Here is a 21,057-nt window from a genome sequence, read left to right on the forward strand (position 1 = left end):
AGTCGAAGCAGCCCTATTTGCTTCCACCTCTATAGCATTTGTTTGCATATCTTCAAGAGTTCTTGAAGTTCTCTCTCTTAGCATTACAGCAAAATCATTGTCAAAGGCTTTAGAAAACCTAGACTTAGCTACTGCTACAGGGGGTTTACAATCAGGGGGCATCTTATGATAAAGTTTATTGAACCTTTTGATAAAATCTGATACAGGTTCACCAAAGTTTCTTTTAAGTTCTTCAAACTCAGTCAGAAAGTAAAGAGGATCTTTCTTTACACCCCATTGATTTTTAAATATGTTTGTAAGCTCTTCCCAATTTCTAATGGAATTTACAGGTAACTACCTAAACTAGATTCTTACATTTCCTTCAAGTGACTGTACAAACAATCTCATGTAAACATTTTCTTGTTTGATATTCATGTTGTCTGCAAAGTCTAGAAAAGCTTGAAGATGGTCCTCAGCCGTGGGACCAGTTTCTCCATTATACCTGGGAAGGTATTTCAAGTATCCAACTGGGAATGCATCGAGGTTAGCAGGTAAGACTAAAGCTGCATATCTAGCCTGTACAATAGGTTGGAATGCCATAGTAGAAGGTGGTGTATGAGGTGTTTGTGTAGATGAAGAAGAGGTAGAAGAAGGTGATTGAGGGGGTGTGTGCCTATGTGGAGGTGAAGAAGGAGGAGGTCTCCTGAATAACTTTAAAAGAGTCTTAAGAACTAACTCTGAGACCTGTGAATGAATACCCTCTTTTGTTTCAAAGAGTGGATTTGAATATACAAAGATGGTCTCTTCAGGTTGTTCAGAAGTAGAAGCTTCAGGTCGTTCAGAAGTGGAAGGGAATGAATAAGTGGTAGGGGATATGAAATTTGTGGGTTTGTATTCAAGTAAATGAACACCCAAGTCAGACTCAGTTTTAGGTGATCCTGGTGGTAGAGGGGGTTATGGATGCTTTTCAAAAGAATGAATGAGGAAAGCTGAATCTAAATCAACTCCCCTATCTAATAGTTTAGAAACCCTAGGAGGTATTTGTGTCAAATCAGGATCGGATGGAATATTACTAAAAGGATCAAATGATACTAAATCTTCAGACTGCAAGGCAGAAGAGGAAGAAGAATATGGTTGATGTCTCCTTTTAGAACTGGCTTTTCTCATAAGTTTTTTAGGATCTGATAGAGGATTAACTAAGTCAGATTCTGAATGAGATCTGGTGTGCTTAAAAGGTGCCAGTTTGGGCTAGTGGAGTCGCTAGGTGAAAGATTTTAACCTTTCTAGACCTTTAATCACCTTAAAGGAATAGAATGAATATCGTTGCCCTAGGAAAACTTAATGGAATTCGAATCCCTGACAATGGCGCTAGATTGATGTTGTACCTCTAAGTTGATAATGGTCAGCTATCAAGCGAGAGCATCTAAGATAATTGTTTTGGGGTTTTTGTTTTACTTTGGAAGACCAATGACTAAAACAGATGTAACACTGTTATGCCTAACCTTTTGAATAATATTAATACCAAAGCAGAGGGCTGCTATAAAATTTCACACAGTGATATAGCTTGAATAGTGGTGAGCAAAAACAAAAAAAATATGATTATCACAGTTTTCAGACTGAAAATTAGATAATCATAAGTATGAAAACCTCTGACTGATGTTCAAAAGGTTCAAGAGAATATGCTTATGCTTACAGCAAGATGTCGATGATTTATTGATTCAGAGAGGATTAATTAAACAGACAATCCATTAATCCATTCTCTTTATAGATTATCACTTTAGAAGCTTATAAGAATAGATTGAAACACAATTATTCCTACCTAGTTATCTCTGTAACACATACGAATATGAAGAAAAACATAATGAGTGTTACTGGAAAAACTTACAGGAAACACAAACTGTGTAAAATTGAATTCAGAATCCTTTGCTTTGTATTAAGGGTCCAGAAAAGCTAAGTACATCAAATGTTTACAAATGCTTCATCAAAGTGCAACCCTTCTTCAATGGTCAACCTGGTTCAATGGTAAACCCATAATAACTCGTGAAGAGAGTTATTTATACAACAGTAGAAAATATCCTAAATTGCTTTTACAAAAATAGATTATTGTGAAATCAAAATAAAGAGTGCTAGTTGATCTGGTACTATTTTGATGTTGTGTTGTTGGTGACTATCACTGAAAACAATAAAAATTGTTGAAACTAGTTGACTATTCCTGTTATTTAGGTTTTGTCGTCCTTTAGACTTTGATCTTTTGCCCTTTAAGCTGCTTGGCTATTTGATCTTCACGCTGGATGTCATTTTTACTTATGACCTTTCATCTGATACTCTTTGACCTTCTTGACCTGTCAATATCCTTTACCGTGGTTTTTAATTTAATTGTACATTTCAAGTTTTTATTGTGTATTTCAACAGTAAATCATATAGTTTTTTACATGTCTCAGCATATGGTAGTTGGATATTGATCATCTTTCTGTATATTTCATCTGTTTGTCTTTTAACTGTATGTTTTATTTGCCTCCTCACATTTATTGTCTTTGTGTGAAGGATTTCTTCATTGTTTTATCATTTATTACCTTTGTAAATTGTTTCCTTCTGCTCTGTAATAAATGTCTTTTTCTTATGAATAAAGGTTTTTGAATGGATTTCCTTGTGAATCTAGAACAAACATGTTTTATATGATCGCCTGTGAAATACAACAATTGTTAAGAAAAACATAGGCGGACAGGGAGGTGATAATGGTTTTATTTGAGCTGAGAGGTCTGTGGACGGAGTCCTGGCGGTCTTTGGACGGTTATTGGAGGTCAAAATGGGTTGCAAAGGCTCAGGGTGGCATAGGAAGGGTTATGCTGGTTTCACTGTGTAAATAGAGAAAAAGAGCGAAAACGAGGGTTTTGGCGTTTAAACGGGAAATGGTTAACTTTTTAAAAATTTGGCGCAGAAACCGATAAGTGAACAGTGATGGTTTCGGCCTTTGCGGGGAGGCGTTTCGGAGGCCATCGCACTGCGTTTAGTCGTGGGGTGGTATTTTCTTGAGGGCACGCGAGTTAACGTAGAGCTGTCACGTAACCGCAAGGGGCCCGAGCAAAACCATGAATCTCGCGTGCTTTCGGGCGGGTAAAGGTTGGAGATCAAGAGCGAGTGATATGGATGCGTGCCATTAGACCTGGGTGTGAAAGATCTAACGGCTATCGTGCGGTGAAGTTGCATGGAGGGCACAAACGCGGAGATTAGCGGGGCCCAGTGGTTAATTACAAAGGATTTGTAATTATTTTACGATATAAGCGAGCTTTAAGCATATTGCGATGGGTTTAATAAAGTGGAACCAGGGAATAAATACACTAGGGATATAGGTTAAACAGGTATCGGAGAAGGTTTATTAACCATACCCAAGGTTAAATGCGGGGTTTGTTTAACCACACCACGGGGTTGGGTTAAATGGTTTTGTTGGGAAAATGTTGATTGGCGCAGTTTTGTTAAGTAATGCGGGGTTAACATAAAACTTAGGCTAAAGGAGTTTTATGTGTAAAAAGGGTTTTTGTTGAAAAAACATGAATATAGCGGAGTTAACTTTATAAAGCGGAGGGGGAATAAAAGTTAGGATAAAGGGTGTTATGTGTTTTCTAGGAAAAGTAGGAAAATTACAAGGGGAAAGTGATTTCTTCAAAGGGGAATGGGTTTCACACTAGGGAAAAGGGGTTTTTAGGTAGGGGAATGAGTTTGGAGGGTAAATTGCTAGGAAAATGTGTGAAACCAAGGGGCAAAGGTGAAAATGAAGGGAAAAGGGTATTTTCTTAGGAAATGATGGGATAATGAGGAAATTAGTAAGTATGTAGTGGGGGGTGAAATGAAATGAGGGGAAGTTAACCAAATCAACTTGTGAACATCTTTTCACCTTCATAACTGCTCCTGCACACTGCAACACATGATCAAGCATGATAAATGTGCTTATGCCTCAATCAACTTTGTACTTCTGCAACCTTTCTTCTACCTACCCTTTACTTACCCTAACCTTTTTTCTTCACTTAATTGGGTGCATTTAAGCTAGCAAACCCTTTATTTCCTTTTTCTTTTGAAAAGCAAACTATCTAATTCTAACCTTATAACATCCAAGGGCTCAGATTAAACTGATGAGATTTTTATTATTCCCTACCTAACTACTGATTTGCCAAGATTAAATGGTTTGGCTAGATCTTTATTCTCTAACTATAAACATGAAATTTAAAGCATGAACTAGTCAAGATTAAACTATTTGATTGTCATGGGTTGTGGCATTTATGACAATCTGCACACAACCATTATTTTGCATAATAAAGTAAGAGTAGTGGCACTTGGACTTGGACTTAACATTTTATTTTTTCCTTCATTTTTTAGGGCATCTATTCTAATATTTTATTTGATATGGACATATTTATCAAAATATTTCCTAACATTTTTATTCAATATTCTTTTTGTCCATATCTTAGCTTAACATTTTTTGAAAAATATTTTCATTTTTGACTAATTGATTCTAACTTACCAAAACCAAAAAATGCTACAACACAGGCCTCAACTTGTTCCTTGAGGCTTGCTACCTCCACTACTATCCCTCGACTAACCTCCAATTCTTCTAGAGCTCCGTGTCCTTTCTGTCCAAACCTCCTGCAATTGCTATAAACCTTTGATCTAGCCCTTTTCTAGCCACGACTATCTTTGTCCTACCCTCGATTTGTTGTCACATAACTACAACCGATGCTGTCCACCCTACAACCCTACTTCTGTGGCAAAGTCAACCTATGGCTAGCCTTGGTCATCTATGTGGCTGCTTTTGAAACCACATGACATATCTGCGGTTGGCCTTGCTAGCCCTCAAACAAGCCTCATTCTATCAAAACTAGGCCACAACCATGTTCTAGCAACCACAAATTACCCTTCCTTTTTTGCTACCAGGGCTCCGCACCTCCAAACTAGTCATAGATTACTCCAACCAGAAATCGACTCACTCTTGCTTGGTAGATCCTCAACTCAACGTCTTGGACAAATTCATTTACTTGCTCCTGCAACATCTTTTGGGCAGATCTTGGCCTTCCTAAACAAAACTCGACCTCCTCTATGGCTCTTTCACTCCACACATGTAGTCCTTCACATTGTGTGATTAGGCCTCTCCTTTGGCCTCTATTTATACCTATCCATAGGTTATTGTAGGGAACCCTTGGTCCTCTAGGGTTTTACGCACTGGTTCCCAAACCCACACCTTTGCATCCAAAACCCCAAAATTGGGTAACTTGCCCAACAAACTCCTTTTTCTTGGTTTCCTTATCTTGAAAATACCTTCCAAGCTACCCAAGTTTCAACATTCCCTCTTAGTGAGGAAAGTATTTTCATGTCCTTCGTGTAGAAATTCCCAGCTCCATGACTTTCCTTGCATGCCCATGACTTCCTTTCATGAGCCATGACTTTCACTTGTATGGCCATGATTGTCCTTACATGTGTCACGTCTTCTTGTGCTTGATCAAGACTTATCTTATAGGGTGCATGAGTATCCTTGCATGTACCATGACTTTCCTTGCATGCACCATTAATGTTGCATGGGCTATGACTTTTCTTGCACCACCATGACTATCCTCTCATGGTCTGTGACTATCCTTGCGTGGGCTAAAAACTCCACTCGCTTGAATATGAAGACTCCCCCTGGGCAGCTGACTTTCCTTCGTAGACTCCCTCTAAAGCAAAACTCCCTCTGAGTCGACACAACCTCCTTGCAACTGAACTTGTGTCCTTTCAAGGTTAGTCCCGAGATGCGGTTGAACATTGGGCCTAGTCCACTCTAGACCATCGCAACTCAACTCTGCAAGTGTCCTCATCCTCTTCGGTCAAATACCTCATGTGCACATGGCTCCACTGTCGGATGTGCAATTATGCAACCCACTGAAGATATTATTTCATGATCAACTTGCCATCCACACGAAGCTACCCAGTCCATGCCAAAGCATTTCCAGCCAAGGCACTTGAACTGTCTCAACATACTTTGACAAGTCAACGAAAGTCCATCTTCAGCAATTTGCCACACGACATACTGTTGTGCAACCAGTTCACCACCAATCCACTGCAAGTCCCATCCCATCTCGTCACTAAACCAATCAAGACAACATCTCTGTGTTCTCAGTTAAAAGTATATTCATAACAAAAAAACATTTTAATGTAAACAATGTGGTTTATAAATAAAATATTTCAGTTCTCATGTTAAATAAAATACTCCAATCACAACTATGTATATATATTATGAAAACAATTAAATAACATAAATTTTTATTATGCCGAGAGGTGGCCTCCAACCCAATATGGAAGAGATGTTTTAATGTCTTGTCCTCTCCTGTTAAACATTTTGACTTGGTCAAATTACATAAACATTAAAAATAAAAATAAAAATAAAATGAATTTTAAAATAAAATAAAATAATTTAAATTAAATTAATAATTAGAATAAAATTGAGGTAAAATGTCAATTTACCGTTTGCGGTTTTTGGGTTCCAGTTTTTCGCAACCCATGGTTTTGCTATATATATATATATATATATATATTCTACCAACCTAGATCCATCTTAACGCTGAATGTACCATGCGGCAAGAGGGATCAATCTCTTGAGGAGCAAACCCTTTTTAGAGTGAAAAGATATTTGATCCGTCTCAGCATTTGGTAGATCCGGAGTTAAGATGGATCTAGGTTGGTTTTAATTATTCCTTTAGTTAAAGCAATTCGCTAAAATTAAAAGGTCCTTTGAAGTTTGGACAACTTCCACAGGTTTAGACACTTAGACCTGTGTGAAAGTACCTGCCCGATGTTACTGTCATCAACATGGAACAAGTCAATAATCATCATAAACTAGGGCATTCCTCAAAACATGTGTGGATATCCCTTTTCCTACATCTTGATGAGTTCATCTATGAAGTTCTTAGCTCCCTTGAAAATATTCGTCCTTTCTGCTGTGGGGAGTTAAATGAGCTTCCACCATTTCCATACCTATCTACACATCTTGTGACTTAAAAAGTATCTTGTTAAAATATACAGGCACCGTAAATGATTATATGACAATAGATTCTATCTCAAATCTTCTCTATTTCTAATAGTTTAGCATCCTTAAAAATTCCTCACAAGAAAAAGGTAATTGGCAAAAAAAGCCCCGTATAACTAACAGCAAAATATAGTGCTTGGCAGCAAACATGACTCGTATTTTTGTTTTCAAGCATGGACTTTTAGCTTGGTGTATAGCTTGAAGGCAGCTTCTTGCTGCCATATCTGTTCGAACTATCAGGGAAAACATATATATTTATTAAAATGATTCCTTAACTATTTAATATATCACTCTATACTTTTCCTTGCACTAGTTTGTGTAAATACATATTGCAAGCCAACATTAACAGTTTAGTTGGAAAACAGCAGTGGAAACTTTTAGTTGTTGGAATGTATTAAAAGGTCTTTCCACAGTTAGCGTTCCGGTAAGAAGATTGCAAACGTGTTTGAAAAGAAAGGGTTATATGCAGTCTAATTTGTATCATTTATGTTGAGCACTGCTCTAATTTGACAGTCACAATACCTATCACCTGTTGTGACTAGAAAAAAATGTTTGTTGCAGAATCACAATTTGCCATTTAAATATGACTTCCATAGCTATATGATACGTTCTATGGAGGATGAATTCAAGCAGATTGTTGGTCTCAGGTAAAGTAATGAAGATTTCTTTCAATTTCAGGAAGCTTCCAAGTTTGCAGAAGTACATTGCATTAAGTCCATAAGCGTTAACAATAACTGCTGAATAAACTTGTTTTTGAAAGAACGGTTACAGTATTAAAAAAAATTGTAGAAGGATGGTTATTCCTTGTAATTATGTGCTCAAGTCTCTAAATTCTGCAATGAACATTTTCCGTTATTTGACAGAAATTCATTGGTCTGTATGTGGCAGTGCACCTTTGTGGGGTTTTGTCATTGCTTTTATGCTATTCAATGTGCATGGTGAGTACATTTATGTTTTCAAATTATGATTGTTAGGCTTTGGCACCTGAGTTTTTTATAGGAATTTGTATATGTCCATATCTTTCCATGGTACTAGTCTTATGTGAGAGGAGTTTTAATATCTGACATATTTGAGATCCAGAGTTGTGATCTGATAGCGGCACAAAACAATAAGTATGAACTCCTTATCATCCAAATGGCCAAATGAAGTTTCTTTCTAATGTTCTTTCCTGTGGTTGGACTTTATTTGTGCAGATGCTAATTTATACTTCTGGATCTCTTTTGTCCCTATTGTTGTAAGCTCTTTTATCTCTTGTTGTTGTAATACTGGCAATACAGGCCCAATAATGAATATTTAGAATGAGAAAGGATTATATTCTCATTCTTATTTGAATTGCTAGAATAGTTTTAAATTGTAAACAACGTACTGAAAGATATCAGGGTTTGATTAAAGAGAGTTAGGTAGCATGATTAAATAATGAGAAACCTGGCCACCGTGATTTTTTTTCTGTGCTCTGAATTTTCTGACGTTTCATTATGGTATTTATTCAAAACATTGTCGTCAATAAGTTGTTTTTATTATGACTGTATGGTAATTGGCAGTTCATGTGTGTTCTGTGAATCAATTGTAGCTCATCCTCATTTTGGGAGCGAAGCTGCAGCATATTATTGCAACACTTGCATTAGAGAATGTTGGAGCAAATGCATCTCCTGGGGTAAAAGTGACTCCTCGGGATGAGCTTTTCTGGTTTAATAAACCAGAGTTGCTTCTCTCTCTGATCCATTTCATTATTTTTGAGGTATATGTTTATGATCGAATGCTATGAATGATTTTATGTGTTTGAGTCTAGGATGAGTTAACATCGTGAAATGTTAATGAAACTAACATTCTTTCTTTGGTTATTTAAAATTTTGCAGAATGCATTTGAGCTGGCCTCATTCTTTTGGGTTTGGGTATGATTAGAATGCACGTTTTTGTAATAGTTAATGACAACTTATTTGGAAGTTCTTATATAATGAATGATGTTTCATAGAATTTATTTTCAATTTTTTTGTTTATAACTTTCCAATATATCCATCACGATATTTTCATTTGTCTTCGCAGTGGCAATTTGGATTCAATTCATGTTTTATTTCTCGCCATCAGTTTGTTTATATACGTCTGGTTTTGGGGTATGCACTACTAACTTCATTGAATGCTGAAAAGCATTCCTTTCTCCTACATTTGCTTCCAAGTGAGTTTTTTGAGGGGATCTAAGTTTATTTATATTGTTCATCAACAGGTTTGTTGTCCAGTTCTTGTGCAGCTATAGCACCTTGCCACTTTATGCACTTGTTACTCAGGTAATCCAGACACACAAAAGAGAATCTTGTTACTGTGTTATCTTCTATTTCACCTCAAATTTTACAATGCTTTTTGAGATAAAGCTTTGGATAACTTATGCAGGCATTCATAATGACCTGATGGCAAGTACAACATCTTGCCATCACTTGAGACTCTGAGAGATGTTTAAAGTCTTCTTTTCCTTTCTTTCAATCTCAGATATTATATTAATATAGTGAATCTCATGCATTGAATTAATAGTGTTTCAAGTCTTTATTTAACAAAGTATTTGCAACAGATGGGAACAAATTTCAAGGCAGCATTGATTTCCCCGAAAATCAGAGAAAGTATTCATGGTTGGGGAAAAGAAGCAAAGAAAAGGCGAAAGCACGGGGTTGCAGCAGATGGAACTACGACAGATGACTCAACTGTAAGAAGTTCAGAGAGAGGCATCATAGACTCAAGCAAAGGTAATTTAAATTCTAATGGACACCAGATGGATAGGCCCAATATTGATGAAGATTACAGTCAGAGCTATCATCACAATATAGATGGTCCAGGTGAGATTGAGCTGCAGAATGAGGCTTTTACAACCATGGTTTCCAATGAGGATCCTCTTCTTGGCACTGCTTCTCAATATCGCAGTGTATCATTTATGTCTTCACAACCATCTGAATCTAGACAAAAGCCTAGTAACTTCCTCAGATCCTTTACACAACCACAACTAAGACAATGATTCCAATTTTTTGGCTGTCTATGCTAGATGGATCCAATCAGCACTTCACAATTTAATGTCTACTTTAATACCCTGTTTCCATTATTGGTGGCAGAAATTGCAGAGAAGATTTGAAAGGAGAGTGTCCTGCCATTAATGAAGTATAGAATTATTCTTATAGAGAAACAGATTCAGAGAGTATAAGCATGCTGCTTTTTTTGTTTTCCGAAGGTAAGCATGTTGCTTTTGTACAAATAGAGTTGTATCAAAACACTCTGGTGACCTCAAAGGGAACTTCAGCAAATTTACTTATATACAATGTCCACACCTTATTGTGTGATATTAGCTTCTTTATTTAAAAGAAATGGCGTTGTTGTTTCCTTGAATCTCATTAAGACAGGAGTGCCACTGTTTCTGGAAAAAAAGGCTGGACTTGACACTGTATATTGAAATACCTGTAAAATAGAAGGTTGAAATGACAAGAACATGGCTGAGGTCCTAATATGCCAATGTAGAAGCATTAATAATACTGCCACCTGAAATTCTCTTGCTTCATACTTGGTCCAGTACATTAGCTCGTAACAAGTCTGCTAGGGAATAAAATTCACGTGAGGGAAACGCTATATCTTGTATTGCATAACTGAAGCAATATCTATCGTCGAGAAACAAAATACTTCTGAAGTTTCCCATTCAGGATGCAATGATGTGAGATTCATAATCCTAAATCATGTTTGAATTTTTGAAATAGAAATTGAACTATTAAAATATAGATAGGATGAGAAAATATTCTATAGCTAATCAATCTAGGATGATATTCTTTTATTTTGGTTTCTGGTAATGTATTTTTGAGAGTAATCTGTGGCTACTTTTTTCTGAGGATGGTACTCAGGGTAAACCAGTGAACATTTGGTTCGTAGAGAGAAAGCATGTCATGAAGTGAGATTTGAACCCAGTGGTGGAGAATAACACCTTTCCTCTCAAGTTATACTTAGTTAACAATACAGATTCAATTTGCGCCAGTTTTTGTATCATCTTGATCTTTTATATTGACTCAATATAATACAGTGAAGCTTTTTCTTTCTGAAAAACAAAAAACAATACAGATTCAATTTACTTTGGATATGTGTGACTTAATAAAACTAATGTTTTCATTTTTAATACGATAAAATTTTTAAATTAAAAAGTGAAGTGTTTTAAAAATTTGAGTTTTGGATGCTAAGTAAATGTTATTAATAAGCATGGAAAGTGAAAGTAAGAAATTGGAAGAAATTTATAGCATCTAAAAAATCATTGAAAAGTCATGTAATAGTAGCTTTTCTCTCCATCCTAAAAGAAACATGATACTGTAAGCAATGTTGCAGAAAATGGAACCTATAAATGTGATGTTTTGGGCCTGTAGTCACATAAAATCACATGGAATATAGGCTCACTTGAAGGTTAAATGTTCTATGTTTTTTCATCTTTCCAGGTTTGTCACCACGAAAATCAACTAAGCAATCCTTGTTGAGCAATTTTGAAATTAAAATGTAGAATGGATTCAACACTCTTGAATACTCTTGATTACCCCAATTACAATTAAATTGTGCCAATATTAACGTTTGATATATATATTGCGATTGAATTGTGCTATGTTAACATATATAATATATATACTGCGATTGAATTGTGCTATGTTAACTTGTGATATATGCATTATTATAAATCCAAAATGATTCCTATTGCATTTCAAACCAAAAGAGCTAGATTCATGTCTCGTTATTCTATGTAGCTTAAAAAAGCCAATTTGTTAAGTGTTTAGACTATTTGATAATCAATGTTTGGAAAGACCTATAAAATATAATTTTAATTAAATAATTTATCTACGTAATGTTGTGAATATATAGTATAAGGATGATATAATTTATCTAAATGTAAATCATTAATAATCATATCATTTGAATGATTTCACCATTCAATAATCCAATCAATTAATCAATTCATCATTAATTTAATTCTACTTCAATCCGAGAAAAATCTTTAATTTCGAGGCAACAATATTCATGTAGAAGAAAGGAAAAGGAAAAAGCAAGAGCAAGTTTTTTTTTTCTTGGAAAAAAGTTATAATTTTTTTGCACAAGGAACAAAATTACATTTTTTTTTCTTGGAAAAAAAGTTATAATTTTATTGCGCAAGGAACAACATTACATTTTGCATATGCTTAAAGCATTCGAGAAGAGAAAAACCATAGTATTGTAAGAAAAATAAATTGTCTTTTCACCCAAAAAATAAAATACAACAACTGAGAAATTAAGAGTAATAAAAATCACTTAACTTCTCCATCTTTCCATTCTTTGCACTTTTTTCCAACCCCATGATGAGGTATCTATAACTATTGTTGTTGTCTAAATTACACAGGGGAATGCAACAACCACTCAGGGCAGGCACTGTCACTTTGATCCCCGCCCCTGCCCCCCCTCTTTGTTTTAGCTGTCTCCCAACAATAGGCTATGGGGGGTAGTCCCTATGAGATGTGTGGATGAAAGACTTGTCAGGAACCAACTAGTCTAGGAGACACAATTGAATGGCCTAACAACTTGGTAAATGATGATTTAGCAAGCTTAATTATTAGTGCAATTAGATTAAATTATTTGAGAGACTAGTGCCTTATGGAGTCAAAATTACTTGTTTAATATAAACTGGTTACCAAGTTATCAGATGAGCATTTGTTGCTTAGGATGCACACTATCTTATATGAAATATGACACCTAGATCTATGGGAAGTGCAAAATCTTGGTTAATTTGAAGTTAAATGCCTACTTATGTGGGTCTTCTATCTAAGCTATTTTTAAACTAGTCTCTAGTGTAGGTTGTGGAGAGAAGCCCAAGGAAATATAACGAAGGCTATATTAATGATACCTATCCTAAAATTCTAACCACCTGATGCCTCCGGTGCTGTAGAGACCGTGGCTTTGATGACTGCAAGATCAATGTGTTAACCACAAGAGAGAGTCTATATTTCGCAAGCTAGATGAGAAAGGTGGTTCTAGAGTCTTTCAACCAAGCTTATGTGTGGAGGTATGTAAATTAATGTGAGACTAATCCTAAAATGCATGTGAAAGATGAGTGTTTATCTTTAGGTGAAGTTGTTAAATGTTTTAAGTAGATTCAATTTGGATCAATGAAAAAAAATACCTAACAATTTGCAATGCCAATCTTCACCAAAAGAAAGTGCTCAATGAACCAAATAGATGGCACCATAAAATGTTATCAAGATTACCAATATCACAATAGACAATTTCTCATGAAATGACAATAAATACACAAATCCAATGCTTTTTTTCTTCTTCTTCTTTTTTAAATAGTAAAGAGTAGTGGATTTATATTAATCCGCGCCCAGTGGCGGAAAAAAACAGGAGGTTACATTTGCAGACTAGTTGTACAAGCTCTTTTCTTTTCAAAATTTCAAACTGCGACTGAGCATTTACATGTATACTAGTATAAATTTTGTAGTGCTGCTTTAAAATCAAAATACATTTAAAATTCAGCATAAAACACATGCAAGTGAGGTAGACTAGTCATCCAATTCTGCAGGTGGGTTAGGGTCAATTCCCATTGATTCCTCAACATTTTAAGAGTTCTTCATTACTAGTTGAATTTGCAAATCTTCAATTTGACTGCGCAGGGCATGCACCTCATCTTCCAATTGACTAATCCTTTGGTTCTCCTTTATGTTCTTCTTGTGCATTTCCCAAGGTTCCTTGCGGCCGCTGAAAGCACTTCTGAAGGCCAACCAAACTCTCCCTCAATTCATAATGCATTCTCTCACAAGGCCCACAAGCATGAGGGGAGTATGTAGCTAGAGGTGGGCACTTTTGCCAGTTTCGATCAGAACGACCCGCCAACCCATTCGAGCATCGATGTCGATAGCCCTAGAAGTCAAAATCCATGATATTGAAGAGAAAGAGATGTACCAAGAGAAAACCAGTGACCCAATTTCCATAGAGCAACAAATACCATGACCCAAGTGCCATTGAGGAGGAACAGTGACCCAATTGGCATAGTGGAACAAAAAACAACAACCCAATTGATATGGTGGAACAAAAAACAGTGACCCAACTGTCACTGAGGAGGAACAATGACCCAATTGACACAATGGAACAAAAATATAGTGACCTAACTGACACCATAGTGCCCAGGCTCACACCAAAGCAAGAGTCAAAATCTCCAGCAGTTATCTGTATGACAATTATCTCTAATAGATGGCACTCACCAAACTAAAGCTCTCCAAAAATTATCTCTAACAAGGGGCAACTCCCCACAACCAGAATTGTCCACAGAAAATTTAGGCTATGCCAGAGAGTCTTCCCACCAACGACCTTCTAGATTGAATCCTTTATTTTGCAGAAATCAAGACCTTTATTCCCCAATTTATAGTAGTTACCGATTCGAGAGATTGCATGCTTACCTTTGGGGTCCCAATTCACTGCCATGATTATCTTGAGGCCTGAAACAACTTCCACCATAAGCAAATTAACTATCCCTCACACGAGCCATCTGATCTAGGCTAGAGGAATTAAATGAGGCTCCCGTTCTAAGGAATCACACATAGCACTGATTTGATTGCCCTTACTGCAAAACTGAATATGAAAATCCCCACACAAAGTTCTCACACTTATTCCTTGCTCCATGCCAAGTGTCCTGGGACACTGAGATATGCAACCATGAGTCAAGAGTGAGGTAAGGATTATGCTCAGTTGATGCCAGATGGGGGGGATGAGGGGGTGCCAATAGGGATGTTGAGTGTGACGGGGGCAGCTGGTATGGGAGAAGTGGAGAGGGAGGGGAGGCGGAGGGGGGTGGGGCATGGGGGGGTTGAGGAGGTGGCAGGTAGATGGGGTTCAGAGAGGGGGAGGTGTGGAGGAAGAAGAGGGGGAGAAGAAGAATAGAGGAGGGAAGAAAGGGAGACACTAATTCCCTCCAAGGGAGGGGAGGGGGAGCATAGATTATTATAACTTTTCATTCCAAGGTATATGACTTTTGTGTCTGGTCTTTAGTGTAAAAGAAGAGATTTATCATCAAATTTAGGAATTCATGCTCAGATATAGGGGATGGGATGATAGCCTTCATTTCCATTTACCTTGTTACAACCTTTTTTCATTTAGCAAGCCATATTGGCTTGCATATCTGCCTCCTTATTTAGACTTCTTAAAATGTGAAAGTATTGCAGATGCCCAAAGAGGGAGCAGGGCAAGGGATTGCTTAGTATCTTATTTAACTTTTTATTTTGGGCTGCGGTGCTTGAGTTCATGTGCTTTATAACTAAGAGAGAATCTCTTGAGATATTCATTTCCTTGATTCTTTTTTGCTGAGCTAGAATGAGGCCAAAATATAATCCATAGGCTTCCGCTTAGTTTTTTGTCTTCCTGCCCAAACCCCAAGCATACTGATCAACAATTATTCCATCGGGATTAATGAGAATCCCTCCCCCTCCTGCCTCCCCACAAATCCAATGTTTCTTTCAACAATGCTAGAATGCCAATTAGTCAATGATAATCTTACAAGTAGCAATTTCTTGAGATTATTTAGATGCCAAAATTACTCATCACAATATGATGAATTTGAAGCAGAGAACCTTAAAGATATGCAGAAATTATATATAAATATTTTATTAAAGAAATGAAATTACAGATGATGAATGTTTACAATGGGTTGCCTGGCTTATATACTGCCATGGGCACCCTTTAGGAAAGGGCATGATCTTATGATCGTGCCCTTTCGTCTAATTAAAATTAAAATTAAATAATAAACCTAAGTTAACTAATTTTTTACATAACATTGCCTTCCTCTCGAAAGAATGCTTTGTCCTCAAAGCATAAGTAACGACGGATGTTGTTGATGAATGATTCATTCTCCCAGCAAGCGTCTTCTTCGGGTAAGTCCTTCCACTTGATCAGATATTCTAAGATGATCAAGGTCGCACACTTTAAAAGGTCTTGGATTAATCTCTCAAGTTCCATTTTTTGGTGATGTGGATATCGGTATGGCTTGATGTTGACAGGGTCTGACCCTGGCTTGACTTCTATTGTATGCTCAATTTCCCTATTAGGTGGAATCTTCATAGGTAGGTCTTGAAATACTTTTTCATGCTTCCGAATCAAATCTTGTATCTCTGGTGACTCTTCTCTGGTTGTATTTGCAGATAACATTTCTAACTGGTGACATTGTACTACATAAGCAGGTGCTCCATTTCGACTCAGCTTCATCATTTGGGATGATGATGTAACTTGATTTTCTGGTGCTTGGAATCCGTGTAGCTTGTACTTCTGACCTCCCCATTTGAATTTTATAAATTGTACTTGATGGTTGGCGGCATAAGTACCTAAAGTTCGTAGCCATTGGATACCTAAGACTACATCTACTCCTCCTAACGGTACCGTGAAGAATGGAGACTCTAGATTAAAGTCTTGAATCTGCAAATTGACCTTATGGCATTTCCCTACCTTTTCAATCTTCTTACCATTAGCTACCATCACTTTCATGTTTGGTAAGGGAAATGAAAAGATATTGAGTCTCTTTGCCACGGTTGCATCTAAAAAATTGTGTGTGCTTCCAGAGTCGACGAGAACCACTACGTTGTTCTTCTTTATGTGTCCTTTTAACTTTAAAGTCTGAGGTTGTGATATACCTGTCATAGCTGATAATGACACTTGTGGAATACTTCCATCATCTAATTCTGGTGAGAATTCTGGGGCGTCTTCTGTGTCTTCTATGTCATAATCTTCACTGTTTGAATCATTGGTTGTTTCACAATTATATAGGTTCTTTGGTTCTTTTCCTTTAGCACATCTATGTTTGGGGTCCCACTTCTCACCACAACGTTTACATTTACCCTCTTTTATCTTTTGCATTTCCACATTAGATTTTTCATCTTCACGACGATGTGGTGGAACATATCTTGTATTATTTGAGTCCACATACTGGGGTATCCTTCGTCTTGCATAAGCTTTTTCCGCTGTTGACCAAAATATTGGTTCGGATTTCTTTTCGGCCGTTTTTGCTTTTCGTCTTGCTACTTCTATAGATGTAATGTCATGCATCTCAAGTTCTGCTTGTAAATGGGTTTTGATTCCCGAGATGTATGACTGAATTAGACGAGATTCTGATAACCCAGGTACTCGAGTTACTAAGGTCTCCCATTCTTGAGTGTATTCATCCACACTTCCTTTTTGTCGTAATTTGATGAGTTTTGAAAAGAATTCTTCTTCCTTTACACCTTGGAATCTTTTGAAGAATGCATCTTTAAATTTCCTCCAGCTAATGACATGTGTTGTCTTTTTCCACCACATATACCAGTTATATGCTTCTCCCTCCATTTTCATGGATGCATGTTTGAGCTTTTCGTCATCGTCAGTGATGTCATATATCTCAAAGTATTCTTCTGCTTTATTTATCCATGCAACATTTTTTTTTTTCGTTTCCATCGAATTTAGGCATCTCGACTTTTGCCCGTCGCTGGTATGTTGCTACTGGTTGAGCGAAAAAAGGGTGTTGATTGGTAAAGTTATCCCAGAGTTGCTTGTTTGTAAAGGCTGTGTTACTCGTTTCTTGGTGGGGTGTCGCTGATTTTTTTGGGGATTCAACTTTGTCATGAGAGTCTGTGGACTTAGTTGAATCTGACGAGATGTGTTCTTAATTCTCTTCACCTTCTTTTAGTAGTTGTTCGGGTGTACAATTCGACCTTTTACACAGACTTTTCAGCATTGATAAGACCTCTCTGATCCCTGCTTCTGTCTGGACATGGTAATTTTCCATCTTTATTTCTATTTGATTCGTCGTATCTTGAAGATTTTTGATTTTGTCTGCTTGCTCCCCAAGCTTGCTCTCGACTTCATTTAATCTTTTACTGACCTCGTCGTGGTTGTTATTTATCTTATGCTCTGCATCAACCAATTTTTTCTGGAAATCCGCCATTGTCATTGTCGACATTGAGCGGGTTTGCGGGGGCGTGTATTTATTTGCCAGCGAAAATATTTTCCCTCCTCTTTTTTTTTTTAGCTAAAATAAATTTTAATTAATTAAAATAAATTTAATTAATTAAATTATATATATTATATATAATATATAATATAATTATATATATATATATAATATAAATAAATAAATAAATTTAATTAATTAAATTATATATATATTATATATAATATATAATATAATTATATATATGTTATATATATTATATATAAATAAACGTTATATATATTTTACATCATATATATTTCACATTATATACAAATTTATATATATTTGCTGACCGTCACGTCTGCTGGTGGGGTCACCTCCGGCAGCAAATAACACTTTCAGCGGACCGTTCAATAAAAAATCTTAAGCAGATAACACAGTATGAGCACAACAGCGGACGGGAAGGCGGCAAGGTGACGGATGGATAGCCGACGGATAGCGAACGGGGATGACGGAGGCCGCAGTCTTCTGGGTAGATGGAGATAGTGGAGGGGCGTAGGAAAAAATACGGTGGGCTGTGGACAAAAGCGGAGGCGACAACAACGGAGGGAATACACAGCTCAGGGGTTTGTTAGTAATGCTGGGTCAACTGAGGTGGCAGCAGAAACAGAGGTGGCGTATTGGGACAGGGTGCTGACAAATGACACAGCGGAAATGAATATTGGTGATTGCCAGGCGATCGTTCGCTCCGATACCAATGAAACAGAAAATGTCTGATACCCAGAATTTATATATAAATATTTTATTAAGAGATGAAAATTACAGATGATGAATGTTTACAATGGGTTGCCTGGCTTATATACCGCCATGGGCACCCTTTAGGAAAGGGCATGATCTTATGATCGTGCCCTTTCGTCTAATTAAAATTAAAATTAAATAATAAACCTAAGTTAACTAATTTTTTACATAACAGAATTAATTAGGTGCTTTAAGAGTGAGTTGATTTGCAAGATTATGAATGTAGATATGATGCTCACTTGCAAAACACAATGTTAGTATGCTTGCTACGAAAGTAAACTTACAAGAAATTCTTATTCCACTTATGACAATGAAAAGAAAGATAACCACTTATCCAATAACCAATGATAGCAATGAAAAACTAGAAGTATTCCCTTACAACAATCCTAGCTATATTTTAGGCAATCAATGTATTAATTCCTTTTAATGTCAATGAGAGAAAGAGAGCATAACTTTCATCAACAATATTACCCTTTAGATGTTAATGACAATTAAGAGAGCAAGAGACAACTTGTGACAACACTGAGATATGCTAATTCAATCAAGAATGTCGATTGACTTTAGAGCACTTATCTTGTTAGTTAGATGAGGATGCAAACAATGAATGCTTGTGTAAAGTACAATGGATGCAAGAGATGGCAGCCAAGAGATGATCACAACAAACCCTTCTAAACACAAGATACACCAAGAAAATGAAATAGCCCAATGATGCAAATGCCTTACCAATGAGATGGGATGATGGTTGATTAATTTTTACACCATTGATATGCTTATGATCAGACCTTAAAATGCATATATCAGACCTCCAATTATTATGACAGTCCTCCAAAAATGACAAGATATGCCAAGCAAATGCAAGCCCAACCAATGCAAATGATATGCCAATGAAGAGAGATGACTACAAACTACTTTTTAGGCCACTGTTATGAATTTTTGACACTGCTGTAGGTGACTTAGTATGGTTGTAGGTGATTATACCAGACCTTAAAGTTCAACAACAATCCTCCAAATCTCACTTATATGCAACCAATAGAACCATAAGATAAATGTTTATTGCCTTATGTGAATGATTAATGAGTGTAGGCTTATTTTAGATGTGTTTAGGCCTTGAACATACCATTGCAACAATTTGCTTAAGAATTATGAATGAAACAATGATGAGGCAAAAAGAGTTAGAGAGCAAACCACTATGCCTAATGGCCTTATTGATGAAATAGGAGTCTTGAGAGAAATTGTTCACTTGCAACCAACAACATTAGCTCCAAAATCATTGCAAAACAAGATGTTAGAGACCATAAACCAATGACTGAATGAGGGCTACAGAAGGGCTAATAAGGCCAACGACGAGGCTTGAAGGCTGGGGTGAGGAAAATGATGAAGTAGGAAGTCCTTATAGGCATACGACTTAGGGAAATAAGGCAACGACTCAAGGGAAAGAATACTAATGGCCTGAGGCAAGGGGAAGGAAGGCCATTGAGGCCATGACAAGGGTAGAAGAGGCCCTATAAGGGTCGTCGTAAGGGATTCAAGGCCCTAAGGGTTTACGACTACTAGGATGAGGCCCTAATAGGGTTGTAATCGAAGGGAAAGACCCTCTAGGTTTGACGACAAGGGTAAAGGAGGGCATGACAAGGCTGGAAAGGGAAACATGTTGGGAAATAAGGTGCTAGAAGGGATGTCGAGAGGGATAGGAGGCCTTTTAAGGCCATGACAAGAGGAAATAAACATGCGACTTCAAGGGTTAGAGGCCATAAGAGGTTGGGACAAAGGAAAATAAGGGCATGGGGAGGGCCTGAGGACCTTCAAGGCCCATGACAGAGGGAAAGAGGCCTCCTGGAGGCATGCGACACCCAAAATAGCCGCTCAGAGGCTGTCACAAGGAGGAGAGGGGTCGAAAATATCTTCGAGAAGGGAAAGGAGGTATAAGATCAAGGAAATAGGCTCACGGCTAGGCCTTATAGGTGCCAAAAATATTTTGAAACCCCTGCAAACAAAAGAAAATTAACCAAAATACCAAAATTTGCAACAAATACCTCAAAAAATCACCTTGTTGGGCCAATGAATTTCCTTCTTGGCTAAGTGTTGAGCTTGGAGGGTAGTTAGAGCGTAGATCTTGGCTAAGTGTTGAGCTTGGAGGGTAGTTAGAGCGTAGATCTTTCCTTCTTGGCTAAGTGTTGAGCTTGGAGGGTAGTGTTGGCCAATGAATTTCCTTCTTGGCTAAGTGTTGAGCTTGGAGGGTAGTTAGAGCATAGATCTTTCCTTCTTAGGCCTATATCTATCTCAAAATCCCAATTAATTTTCCCAAGAAGGCTAGACG

General features: G+C 37.0%; 1 protein-coding gene across 1 annotated transcript in view; it reads left to right on the forward strand.

The window, feature by feature from the left end:
• LOC149256382 (MLO-like protein 14) overlaps positions 1–10,390 on the forward strand; it is a 168,806-nt gene extending 158,416 nt beyond the window's left edge. Inside the window, exons 8-15 of the mRNA XM_089460731.1 lie at positions 7,589–7,674; positions 7,916–7,965; positions 8,221–8,261; positions 8,598–8,765; positions 8,884–8,919; positions 9,071–9,138; positions 9,249–9,309; positions 9,588–10,390. Coding sequence (XP_089316857.1) covers positions 7,589–7,674; positions 7,916–7,965; positions 8,221–8,261; positions 8,598–8,765; positions 8,884–8,919; positions 9,071–9,138; positions 9,249–9,309; positions 9,588–10,025 — 948 coding nt within the window. The 3' untranslated portion in view covers positions 10,026–10,390. The remainder of the gene's footprint in view (positions 1–7,588; positions 7,675–7,915; positions 7,966–8,220; positions 8,262–8,597; positions 8,766–8,883; positions 8,920–9,070; positions 9,139–9,248; positions 9,310–9,587) is intronic.
• Positions 10,391–21,057: the final 10,667 nt, after the last annotated feature.

This window comes from Pinus tabuliformis, chromosome 7 (genome assembly GCF_031772625.1).
Source record: "Pinus tabuliformis cultivar Carrire ecotype Pingquan chromosome 7, CPIR1, whole genome shotgun sequence".
NCBI classification, from domain to species: domain Eukaryota; kingdom Viridiplantae; phylum Streptophyta; class Pinopsida; order Pinales; family Pinaceae; genus Pinus; species Pinus tabuliformis.